This window comes from Myripristis murdjan, chromosome 5, assembly GCF_902150065.1.
Source record: "Myripristis murdjan chromosome 5, fMyrMur1.1, whole genome shotgun sequence".
Lineage (NCBI taxonomy): Eukaryota > Metazoa > Chordata > Actinopteri > Holocentriformes > Holocentridae > Myripristis > Myripristis murdjan.
Genome location: NC_043984.1, coordinates 22,635,214 through 22,647,532, shown reverse-complemented (window position 1 = coordinate 22,647,532; position 12,319 = coordinate 22,635,214). Strand labels below are relative to the sequence as shown.

At 40.5% G+C, this 12,319-nt stretch overlaps 2 protein-coding genes across 3 annotated transcripts; one reads left to right on the top strand and one right to left on the bottom strand.

The window, feature by feature from the left end:
- Window positions 1-361: 361 nt before the first annotated feature.
- On the top strand, window positions 362-2,355 carry spcs1 (signal peptidase complex subunit 1). The gene is made up of 4 exons (XM_030051931.1): window positions 362-529; window positions 1,171-1,230; window positions 1,345-1,431; window positions 1,736-2,355. The coding sequence occupies exons 1-4, from the start codon at window positions 494-496 to the stop codon at window positions 1,859-1,861; spliced, it is 309 nt and encodes a 102-aa protein (XP_029907791.1). The 5' UTR covers window positions 362-493; the 3' UTR covers window positions 1,862-2,355.
- Window positions 2,230-11,054, bottom strand: nek4 (NIMA-related kinase 4). 2 transcript variants are annotated; one of them, XM_030051927.1, is made up of 16 exons: window positions 10,789-11,054; window positions 9,567-9,833; window positions 9,269-9,466; window positions 9,024-9,131; window positions 8,241-8,395; window positions 7,920-8,064; window positions 6,574-7,263; window positions 6,413-6,469; window positions 6,090-6,239; window positions 5,239-5,403; window positions 4,877-4,943; window positions 4,527-4,627; window positions 4,353-4,444; window positions 3,932-4,140; window positions 3,706-3,839; window positions 2,230-3,206 (listed from the first exon to the last, which is right to left on the bottom strand). In XM_030051927.1, the coding sequence occupies exons 1-16, from the start codon at window positions 10,873-10,875 to the stop codon at window positions 3,108-3,110; spliced, it is 2,724 nt and encodes a 907-aa protein (XP_029907787.1). In that variant the 5' UTR covers window positions 10,876-11,054; the 3' UTR covers window positions 2,230-3,107. The 2 variants fall into 2 exon arrangements, with proteins under 2 accessions (XP_029907787.1, XP_029907788.1); XM_030051928.1 differs by having other exon boundaries at window positions 4,353-4,441.
- Between the last annotated feature and the right edge of the window lie 1,265 nt (window positions 11,055-12,319).

The following is a 12,319-nucleotide window of genomic DNA, read 5'->3' as shown; positions in this document are numbered from 1 at the left end:
CTCCACGTTATTGCCAAAGTGCCAACTCAACATCAACAAGTTTGTACCCCTCACTTGACCTGCTTGTAGTCATAGGCGTCCACGTGTTTGCCTGATTACATTAAATTATATTATCCTGCCGTTTGCGCTATGCCGGTAATGGGGTGATGTATTGCATGCATTAAATATAACATGATTTAAAATGGGAATCCTAAAACGGATATTTGTGTAGATAACATATAATATGCGGATTATATTGTCTGGCGCTCGTTTCATGTGTCCTCACGCCAGTTTCCGCTGATGCCAAACTACGATGGTGTTAAAAACAAGCCCTTTGAGCCGATCCTTATTATTTGTAGCTCTGTGAACCTGCGCAGATCTGTGGACTTATGACCGTCGCGAACAGCCGGAGGGGGTCCTTGACAGAACTACGTAGCATTTTCAACCGGAAATCAAATCTACATTTGTGTGGAGTGTATTCCGTTTGTTTATTTAGCTTTCTAGGAACACAAAGATGCTGGCGATATTCAACTCCATTCCAACATATATGGTAAGACATAAGTAACTGAACGCATAAACAAAATGTGTTTGGTTGAAGTCCTCCTCCGTTTGAGCTCAGTCAGCTAGCTGTGCTGACTAGCAGCGCGCAAAACGCTGCGTGTCTCTTTCAGTTGTCATATCTAACCTTACTTATTTTTAGCGTTAATGCAAAATTAACTTAAGTTAAAATTTGACTACTTATTTGGTAACAACTTTTCTAGTATTTTAAACTTTAATACGTCTTACAGCCGACACCTGCTTTGCATGTGGAGTTTTCCACTAAGTTCATGCTCCAAATACGAAATCAGATGCATTTAACAAAACACAGAGTGACAGAGTGATATTTAACAATACAACTACAAGCTGCTCTCTGTTCAGTGTTATGAAGGGGTTGCTGTTTGTTGGCTGATGCTGAGGCATAGGCTGACTGATGCTGAGGCATATCCGTACACTTGGACCATATGGCATTAGTGATTCTTGTTGAACTCTTACCCCGTGTATCTGTTTGCCATCATGTGTCAATTAAAATGAGCAGCCAACAACAGCCAGCGTTTTCTATATGGACCCACTACTCTGCTTACCTTGTATTGACTTGGTATCACAAACTGTATCTGTTTAAATTACATTTGTCCTTGCCACTGTCTGTCACAGGATTACAAAGGCCAGAAGCTGGCTGAGCAGATTTTCCAGGGAATAATTCTCATCTCAGCGGTAACTATCCCTAAAATACAGGATCTATTTATTCAGAGCATCACACTTAAATGGCATTTTTTTTTTTTTGCCTGTGTTCACCTAACAGTACACTGTTGTCTTTTGCACTGTCAGGTGATTGGATTCATATATGGTCTGGTCATTGAACAGTTTGGGTGGACAGTGTACATAGTTTTGGCCGGTTTTGCAGTGTCCTGTGTGGTAAGTCTCTTTTTTCCCTCCCTCTCTCTCTCTGCTTAATTTAGGCTATATGAAGGAGTAGGGTATAGCTGTGCTGCACATTTACTCCAGTGCAGCTGAGTTCATGCATGACTAAAGATGGTCCAATTGTGTATTTACTAATGAAGCAACACTGTAGATGGAACAAGACAACATTTTTGAATAATATAAAAACTGCTGTTTCACCTCCGATGATTCACCAGGGCACAACGTTGAGGGAGGGAGGGAGGTGCTGGAAACTATATCCTCATACTGTTTCCTGACTTTTTCTCTGTCATGTTTTCAGTTGACTCTGCCCCCATGGCCAATGTACAGAAAGAGCCCTCTGTCCTGGCAGCCGGTTGTACCAGAGAGCAGCGGGGAGACCAACCAGAAACCTCAGGAGAGCCTCAAGAAGAAGAGGCACAAGTAACTCCGAGCTGTCCAAACCCAGCTGCATATACATCACATCTTTTTTATAATGTTATTTACTTTGAATGTGAAAATTCAAATTTGAAGCATTTGGAAGAATAATGTTGTTACATTGTTTGTCAGTCAATGGTAAAACACCAGGGTCTCGAATTAACAAACATCCAATGTGGTCTGTGTTTTATAAATGAGACATTTCTTTTGTGATTTAGGATTTTTTTTTCCTCAAAAAGGCTTAATGGGGATGTTCGAGTGAGGAGCAGCAAAATGAGACATTATTGCTGTCACTGTTGTTTTTGTTTGTCTTGTTCCAGTTCTCAAAACTATGTGGAAAAAAAAACTGTAAACTGAGAGAAATAAATAATTTTTGCATTCATTGGAAATATTTTAATGTAAATATCTACAATACATGATCTACTGTATCATCTTGTGTGTAAGAAAATACAAAATACAGCTCAAATGAGACCTAATGTCAATAAAGATACAGCATAGGCACAATTCTTGGAATTGCATTATAACTAGTATCACTATAGTAAACAGAACGTCAAGTAGTCTGCCTTAAAATAACTCGATCTTTGCATAGGGATTCTAGAAATTATAGAAATGATTTTCTGCTCAATCTGTACTGAAAATTGCGGTACAAAAACTTGATACCCATATTTGCATAAGAGTGCCTCACAAAAATTACAAGCATCCGAGAAAATGCATGCACAGGCAAGAAGACCCAAACAAGGAAATGGTAACACTGTACCACCACAAAGGAGAGAGGATGAAGCAGAATTTCTTTTTCTTTATCATTAACAGTAGTTCTGTGCTGCCATGTTTTCTGCTTCAAAGGGTAACAGACAGCAAATCACAATACAGTTTCAGATAGGCAGAACATTTACAGTAACCAATGAAATGTATAGACACAAAGGTCTAACGCTGAGGCTTCCCCAGACTGTCAAACTTAAATTTCACTTGAACACTGAGCCTAAAGTTTGTGGGGAATGAACTTGGATTGCTCCTTCAGTTTGTGTGTGAGATCAGGTCTGGACTTCTGCTTGCAAGCTGCAGTATTACTCACAAAGATCAAGTTCCCTCTTGTGCAAGCGTTGGTATCGTACTAGCTGGAAGTGCTGGAGTGTGAAGCAGTGCCATTTCCTTGTGATGGCCATCCTCTGGCTCATGTGTACATTCTCTCGTAGTTTCACATGTTTTGTCAAGGAAATGCCACTACAAGGTGACGCTTGGGCTGCCAACGCAGCCCTCTAAACTTTGAAGGCAACATCCTCGAAGAATTTCAGCTGCCTCACCATCACAGCATAGGCTTGGTACTTCTCCTCTCCCATTTGATCCCGAAGGCACAGCTGCGATGTGAGATAAAAAGATCACAGCTGAGATCACTTAGGTACCAAGACACATGATTTGCACTTCAAGAGGAATTCAGTTTTGCACTTTCCAGACTATGTTACTCCTAAAATGCATTTTGAAAGGCATAGTGAGGGTTGTGCTATGAAGGGAGCACACATAGATCAAGTTTGATCTTAAAAATGACTATATGATTTTTAACTTTATCATACTAGTGACATTATTCTCGTCATGTCAGGTCTCAGTGGATGTATGCCCTACTGAAGCAGTTCTTTGCAATAATGCAACAAGGCCACATGCAGTAGTTATTGAAACCGACCCAATTATTCTCTTCAGCATTGTTTTTTTGTCTGACACTGTGGTCTGACACTGTAAGCTAAAAAAGGCTGTCATCATATGCTCTTATATTATATACTCTCTGATGGCTTCATAAATAAGAGGCAGTGTATTAGCTTAGGTGTGATCTAGAGGTCTTATGTGTTTTGTTTGTGTCCCTACTTCTCGTTTGTTGTCGTCATCCTCCTCCATGATTTCCAGGACTCTGTCCAGCAGCTTGACACCCAGGCCCTTCACCACATCTGTCCTCAGCTGCTCGATGGCTCTGCGGATCTTTGCTGGGCCAGACGTGGAGTCTTATGGGGAGAAAAAAATTGTTAAAAAGAAGAATGCATGACAGTGGACAGCTGATTGATGATAACAGAAACAGTATTTAAGTTCATCTAACTCATTGGTAATTGGCTGAGTCGTAAATCCTCTGCTTCCTCTTGAGCCTTCCCATGAAGCACCAGGGTGTCACGGTACTTCCTGTTCAGTTTAAACTCTGGCAGTGTGGTAGAGCCTCGTTCCAGCTCGCTCACACCCTCTCTGCCATCCATTCGCAAAGTCTGGGTCATCATCTGGACTAGATCCTGAATGTCATTTGATTCAGTCTTCCTGCAGAGGATCCATAAACAAATAAAACATGGATTATAGAATTATATAAGTAATGTGAAAGTGGAACAAATGTAAGTGCTGAGGCTCATTTATTAAAAGCAGCATACAGTGTGGCAGTTCTATATGTGGGAGTTAAGAAAATGTGAGGTTTTTATAAGTTTTACACATTAAGTTGCCCTATATGCCACATCACCCTATCTGGACGCTCTCACCCTTCTTTGCAGTCGCCCTCTGAGCGCTCTGTGGAACTTGTGGATGAGCTGCATTCATCTTCATCTGACCTCCGTCCCAGAAATTTATCCTGCTGCAGGAAAATACATTTCAGTTCCATTTTAATTAAAAAAAAAAAATCAGCCACAGTATGGCTTCATCTATAGTATCTACACCTTATTGTTGGCCTCAGCGAAAGGCTCTGAAACACATCGGACGACTGGAGTGTGCTCAGCCTTGGAGGAAGTGACATCATGAGACGCTCTTCTTGCAGCACCTGTAGAGGACCCAAAAACTAAGCTGAACAAGAGAAAAACATTCAAGTACCAAGTCTAGATTTTTTTTTTTATTATTATTTTTACATCTTTGTAATGCCAATGTGAAAAAGAGTTAATTTATTCAGAGGCCTCTAAAAGAAACAAGGTTTTGCAGGAAAAGCTAGAAAAAAAGCCCACATAATAAAACTTAAATTCTGTGCAAACTATAAATATTCTACTTTAAATTCAGGAAAAAAGATAATGAGTACCTGTTTGGCTGGTGCTCTCTTGGGACTGTCTCAGTCTTCTCCTTTCTCGAGCAGACAGAGGACGGTCCTGCAGAAAAGGTTTTTCATGTGCACAATTGCTTTTATGTTGTAAAGGTCTGTTCTTCAGGACTTTATTTAAACTTATTTAAACTTAATGTGGTTGTTTTTCCTGTTAAATAGGCCCAATAATTTTAGTCATGCATAGCTCTCAGTTCAGCCACTGTTAAACTTAAGTGTGAGTGGGATAAAGTAGGATTTTTTATTAGTTAAAGATAGCAGATACATGGGTGCATGGTAACGTTGCACATGTGTAATGTAATATAGTGCTTCATATACTGTATGGGGGTGGACAGCTTTCTCACCTGTGGCAGTGGTAATAATCTGTCCTGACAGGAACTAACTGATGTGGTTGATGCAGCCACGGTGGATTTCTTGGTATCGGTGCTCTCTCTGCTCCTCCTCTTCCCTTCCGGGGCTGGGACGTCAGCAGGCGGGGGAGGCAAGGGTCTACGAGTGGCCACCTTAGACTAACAGAAGGCAAAGCAAGATCCAAGATCCCCGAGTTAAATTTTTCATTCACTAGCTTGGCAATACTGTAGTATAATGTAATTCTAGAAAACAGCTTAAATATTAGACAGGAGGGAAACGTATTGGGACACTGCATTTGACAACTCATTGGGCAACAATAAGGCATTCAACAAGGAGTTTCTTAACTGACAAAACTGATGCCTTTGCAGTATATATCTTATTTTTGATACATGTCAAAATGATGTTATGAAAGAGACATCATAGATAAGAAACACAAAAGTCTCATACAGGAGAAAAACAATACACATTGCTTCTTTATAACAGTTTACTTTTATAACAGATATTTGGAAAAAAAAAAAAAAAAAAAAAAAGGTTAAATTTCCTTAGTTTCAAGTTTTGTCCATTGATACAATCTTAAGACAGCATGTGAAACAAATTATTCTGATAGTTAAATTTAAGTAGCCTAAGTAATTCAGTAACTTACCCGAAACTTTTCTTATGTTGTTTCACTGGTTTTAAACATGTGCTTTTAAGATAAAGTCCAATCCTATGACATCATTTAATTGTTTCCAGATGATCTGTTTGTTGTTATACATATTTAAATACACCCACTCTTTCTGTGCACTTATTATCTCGTAAGCTCCTTTGTGTCATCTACCTGTCATTACTTCTACTTTGCCATTACCTTGTCCTGATCCCCATGTGTCTGTCTCTTGTTCCTCTGCCTGTGTTGCTGTGAGACAGAGGGCTCCATTGAAATGCATGGAGGACTTGGACCTGGAGTGGACAGGCTCGGCTTGACAGCATCTAAGGGAGATTCCCCTTGAAGAGGCTCCTAAACAGACACAATTACAGTCCTTTTTTCCACTGCAGTAAACACTGTCCAACAATGCTGGAAAAGAAAACCTCCACTTTGGGCCACCGAGTGTTGGCAGTGTTATAAAGTAAGCTTATGGGCTTTGGTCTGACAAACAATCACAGAATGAGCACAAGGGTTTTAAGTCTCACCGATGCTGTGGTTGGAGGAAAGGGCTCCAACAGCTTCTCAGTGGATTCTAGACTATCCTACAAAGACAGCAGTTAGCATTTATAAAAACAGACAAGAAGAAAATGAATGCATTATAATGACATGACAGAATAAGTATTTTTCCATCACTACAAGCACTTACTTGGACATCTGAGGTAATGCTTTGTGTTGGTGCTCCCTTGAGGAGGTTCACAGTATCGTTTTTACTGTCTATATTCACTTCCAAAACCTCCTTGACATTTTCTACACCGGGTTTGTGTGCAGACTTCCTCTCAGGGACGCTGACAGAAACAAAAGTCTGTCTCTCATCTTCGTGCTTTGGGTTTTCCATGTCAGCCTCTTTGAGTAACTCCATTGTATCATCCTTATCATCCACATCCAACGTTTTTTTCTCCACAAAGACAGGAAATCTATCTCCAGGGTTCGGTGTGGCTTGTGAGCGAACACCTAACAATCCATTGGGTGGCCTCTTCTCCTGTCCTCCCCTTCTCGCAACACCTGATATTGGCTTTAGAGGGGGCTGGAGTGGGGAAGGAGGGGGAGAAGGATCTGGTTTCCCTCTTCCCCTCCTGTCTTTGGGTGCACTGTGAGTCACAGGTTCATTATCTGCTCGGTGATTTGTCACAACTGACTGGGGCTGCTGAACCTGTCTCTCCATCAGGTCCTTATCCTCCTGCGGCTGGATATCAATATTAATGTTGCTAATCGTTGCCAAGGACACACTGCTACCTTTGAGAGCATCAGGTGGAGGAGATTTGGGCACTGGAGGTGTCTGGGTTCTGTGTTGGTTTGAGACACCGTTCCGTTCTTTATCTTGTTGTGAAACCTCTGTCTGAGAGTGTAGGAAAAAAAAAAAACATCTGTTAGAACAAACCTAGAATAATGAGGAAAAGTATTCAGAAATGGTCACAAGACTTCAGCAACACTGAGAAACCTGCATGTAATATGTTATATACATGTTATAACTCAAAAGATAAAGATGTAAGAGTACTGTATGTTCTGTTTCAAGTTACAATTTCCCACTACAGCTTTCATCAGGAGGAACATTATGAAGGTATAGGGTTCTGCAAAGGGTGTATCTGCACTGTGCATCTTGAATATAAGCTTTCACCTTAATTGCACTGGAGTGACAAAGTGTAATAAGGATGAATTTAGCATCAGAGCAACAATATAACAGGAATAACTACTTACTATGATCAATAAAGAATACTATCTTTAAGCAACTGAAAATGTATCAGACTGATTTAAATTGTTGAAAATTTAACTAACATAGTTGTGAGGACACCTCAGGCTTATCATTGATTTGTCACTCGTGTCAAATCAAAGTGAAATGAATCTCAATCCACATGTATTTACTGCTGGCTACTTTTCACAGTCCTATGTCTGTGATATTTCTTATTGTTTGCATGTGGTGCCAAGCCACAATTACAGGTAGGTGCCAAGAGTTTCTGCGTGTAAAAGCAGTCTGGCTATTTTCCACAGGCTCACCCGTCTCCCCCTGGCAGAAGCTTCAGGCTGGGTACTTGGTGGCAGCCTCTCAGGCTTTGGCTGAGATGACACTACAGATGCAGCGCTGTTGGCCCTGCTATCGCCACCGCCCCCCACAGCTTTCTTTCTTGACATAGCAGTTTTCCTGGTGTGGTGAGAACCCAAACAAACACAGACACCTAAGAATTGCTTTAACTTAGTGCTAGCGGCTCATTGGGGCAGAAAACAAAAGACAGAGCAACACAGAGGTGGATAGAGGCCTTGTAAAGCAAAATAGAATTGAGAATTGCAGCTAAGCAGTTTGCTACCAGTGCCACCTACTCTTTAGTGGCCTCAAGGAACATGGCAATTTGTCTTTTGATGTAGGGCTGTCGGAGGATAAGCTTCACATCAGGCCTGTCTTCGGGTCTCTTGCATAGCATGCTCTTGATGAGTTCTCCCAGCTGGGGGTCATACTTACTGGGCATCTGTGGCAACTGATGAAAAAAGCAAGGGAAAAGATCATTATGTGATTGATGGAAACTCAGAATCAGGACAGGGCTGTAAAAAGGTCCATGAACTAAAGAAAATAGATATGGCTGGAATGCTGCAGAGTTTTCAAGTGTGCAACAATATTCATACTGTAGTTGGGTGCTCTTTGGACAAAAGGTTCTCAAGCATAACCTTAAAAGAGGGGATTCCAATGCACAAAAAATACATAAAAGTCTTTATTTTACACTGATACATGTTTTAAATAGCCCAGCCCATTTCTGAAATAATCTGTACTTTTCTACTGTACATGGTTCTTTCTCTGTACATAACCTACCTTTGTTTATTTATCACCTGTCTTTATTCTATATATATAACCCTGCATGTTTTTGTGTGTGTGCGCATGTGTGTTTAGCTCTTTAATCCCCTGATGGAGGCTGTGTTGGCCAGTTTTAAATATGTTTAACCATATATAGGTTAATAATAGCTTTTTGGCGTGCCTTGGTAAGCCCTTTTCAAAAGGATCAGTTCCTGAATTCTTATGGCATTCTCTTGAAAACACTAAGCTTCTGAGAAAATTATTTTGACAAATTTGTTGAAAAACCAATAGCAGCTAGAACTCGACATGAAACCCACCTTTCCTCCCACAATTCGATACACCAGTGAGTTCATGTCCTTGGCATTGAAGGCGTGTTTCAATGTGGACATTTCATACACGCAGCATCCCAAGGCCCATACATCTGACTGTGGGAAAAAAAAAAAAAAAAGAGTACAGGTAAGGCCTACTGCCATCCAAAGGAAGACTTCACTCAGTCTGATGTTTTTCAATTTATTCCTATTCAAAAAGATGATATTATCAAGTGTGCACATATAACAAATACCTTGTGGTTATAGGGTTTATTAGAGAAGAGCTCTGGGCTCATGTAATAAGGGGTCCCGATTAGTGTGCTGGCCATATCATTCTGGTTCTCCAAAACCCGTGCGATGCCAAGATCCCCCACTTTGATGATGTTGGTCTTCGTCAAGAAGATGTTTTGAGTTTTAAGGTCCCGGTGAAGAATGTTCTTCTCATGCAGATACTACAAAGCAAACCCACTGCAGTCACTTCAGATATTGTCACATGTAGGTTACCCTCATGCTTAATTTCTATTGACTTATGTTTTCATAATTACAACATACCTGAAGTGCCATAGCAATCTGGACAAACCACTCCACCACCTGCCTCTCGGGTAAGAGTTCACCCTTTTGTTGCTTGAGTCTGTGGTAGAGGTCACCTCCCTCACAGAAACCCATGACGATGTACAGCTGACAGTCATCTCCTTCCCAAGACTCCCTGTAGGTTACGATGTTGGGGTGTCGCAGCTGGGACAGAAGCTGCGCCTCCTGCTCTGCAGCACGCCGTTCCCGCTTAGACGATGCGGTCAAGTTCAGCTTCTTTATGACATACTGGCAAAAAAAAAAAAAAAAAAAAGAAGAAAAAGAAATAGCCGCATTCAGAGTGAAAGGATAAATACTCTATTTATCAATCTATATTTATGAACATTTACAAAGCAAGAAACCAGAAAACTAAGAAACAAATCTGTAATGTCATCACAAGATGGAAAATATTTAGCTGATCAAATAAACAGTCATTGGATTAAATTTTAGGCAAACCCAGAGAATTACCAATTTTCATGCACAAATTAGCATTATTCCATTGTGTTGTATCCTTTCTGAAGATAAAAGAGAGACAAAATATGCATGTAAAACACAGAACATTCATTATTATTCATCCTCTGCATTGCTCCAGATTTTACATCTTGATGACAATACAAGGTCAAGTCTTGAATTGTCTGGTTTCTGGCTGTGGGGAGAGCCATATGTTATGCTCAGAAATGTTTTCTGTCCTAGACCAGAGTTTCACAAATTCATGAGTCAATGATCCTCAAAATGGATAAGAAATGGATAAAACGGACATTAAGGCATGAAAAGCTGTTTTGTTGTTTTTCTCTCATTGGTGAATAAGGAATAACAGGAAAACTAGGATCATAGTGGCCAGAGCGGCATTTATTTTGTGTAAATTGCCAGTGTTTTAGATATTAGTCGAGTTACTGTCTGTACTGTCCCTCAAGCTCTGTGGGTGCTACAGACCACCAGGCATAACTTTGATGTAATGTAAATCTGATAACAGTCTGATAACAGGAGTGGTATTTCTAGACCCCAGGTGTCTCAACACACATCATCACCACACATATCCGAGCAGCTGCTTGTCACAAACCGAGGCGTTTGAGCCCAAGTTGGCTAAGCTAACCTGACGCTAGCAGGGCTGCTTCTCTGGCTTAGTGATGTGATTTCCACATGTGTAAACGTCTGACGCCTTAAAAATTTCGTGACGAACTCCACATTAACTTTTGCTTCTCACCTGCTTTCGGTCTGTTTTGTGTTTCACCAAGTTCACCTCTCCATAGCTGCCTTTCCCGACGACTCTAATGAAAATATAATTATTCATCACTCCTAACAAGTCTTCATAACGCGGTGTATCCGAAACGCTACACAAGACTCTCAGCGCGGATAAGAAGTTACACAGTTACTTCTAAACATGTTGTGGCCGTAAAGATGAGCTAATCGCGAAAAAGCTGCTTCTAAAACTTAGTTAATTAATGTTAAGTGCCAGCGACGAGATTTTGAAAACACAGGAAATCATCAGTAGCTAGTTATTCGTCACTAGGCAACTGGCTCTTACTGTCGATGTTGGCGAGAGGGGCCGACCGAGCCAAAAATACACTGCTGTTTATGGCACAGCCCCATCTAGCGTCCAAAGACGGAAACACGCGCCGATTATTCACATATCATCATGCACAGCCTCCACGAGACAACTTATGCAATTTTAGAGGGATACTATCAAACATTCAGATAAATTGTCACTGGCACAACATGCTTACTGAGTACCTGCACAGACCCTGAGGGGTGTTCCTATTATCGCCATTTCCCAGAGGTTACCATGATGTTTGAGTGTTGATTCACTTGATTTGAATTGTGTTTCAAATGAATAAAATCAACAATCCTCTGAAAAGACCCATGGGGGGCATAAAATAAAATAACACATAAAGAATTTATATTTATGGTATTGTATACGTGTGTGTGTGTGTGTGTGTGTGTGTGTGTGTGTGTGTGTGTGTTAAAAAAAAAAAAAAAAAAACTCGCATCTTTACCAGCCTTTGTTTTTAATAAATAAATAAAGGGAACTTTGTTTAGAGGGTTAAGTAACATATTTCAAAATAAAAGTCCACATAGAGAGTGCAGTCTGTAAATGCCTGAATGCACAGAGTTATAACCATAGAATGACCATAATCAAATTTACCAATCTGATAAGCATATGCAATTCAAATGAACCATGGGTTCTCTGCCTAGAAATGGCTGTTGTTGTCGGCTATATCACGGTGATTTGATATGTATACACTGTGCCTCTGTCCATGGTGTTGAACTGTATGTACTGTACAAGCTTGCCGTTAAATTCAGACACCCTTAAAGCCAAGTGGTTAGCCAGATTGTCTTGTTAGATGCCCTATGTGGCTATACCTGCCACACACCCTACATGGTGCGTGCAAGCAAAGACGTTGTCCATGGTATTGAACTGTAGTTACTGTTAGTGCTAACACGCTGTCCACAGTGCTGAACTCTAGTTACTGTCACAGTGTTATCACTTTGTTAACCTCATTACTACCTCATATGTGCTTCAGCAAAGCACACTTATGCACTCTTTTTTGTTTCTTTATTATTGTGCTTGTTTCAGGAAAGCAACACTTTATGAGCCTGAAACACCTTTTTCATATCTTGTATGGTTTTTGAGAAATTACAGTTCAAGTGTACTGCAGCTTTCAGAGATTACAATGGATGTATATTGTGTATGTCTAGAGTGGGTGATGTCATCACCCATATAGCTGTCCCATACA

Excerpts from the sequence above, each read along its gene's own strand:
- nek4 (XM_030051927.1), bottom strand. The coding sequence starts at position 10,875 with ATGAATAATTATATTTTCATTAGAGTCGTCGGGAAAGGCAGCTATGGA. Across the intron at positions 8,396-9,023 it reads ATCGAATTGTGGGAGGAAAG|TTGCCACAGATGCCCAGTAA; the intron begins GTGGGTTTCATG and ends TTTTTTCATCAG. Across the intron at positions 8,065-8,240 it reads TTCCTTGAGGCCACTAAAGA|GAAAACTGCTATGTCAAGAA; the intron begins GTAGGTGGCACT and ends TCACCACACCAG.
- spcs1 (XM_030051931.1), top strand. The coding sequence starts at position 494 with ATGCTGGCGATATTCAACTCCATTCCAACATATATG. Across the intron at positions 530-1,170 it reads ACTCCATTCCAACATATATG|GATTACAAAGGCCAGAAGCT; the intron begins GTAAGACATAAG and ends TGTCTGTCACAG. Across the intron at positions 1,231-1,344 it reads GAATAATTCTCATCTCAGCG|GTGATTGGATTCATATATGG; the intron begins GTAACTATCCCT and ends TTGCACTGTCAG.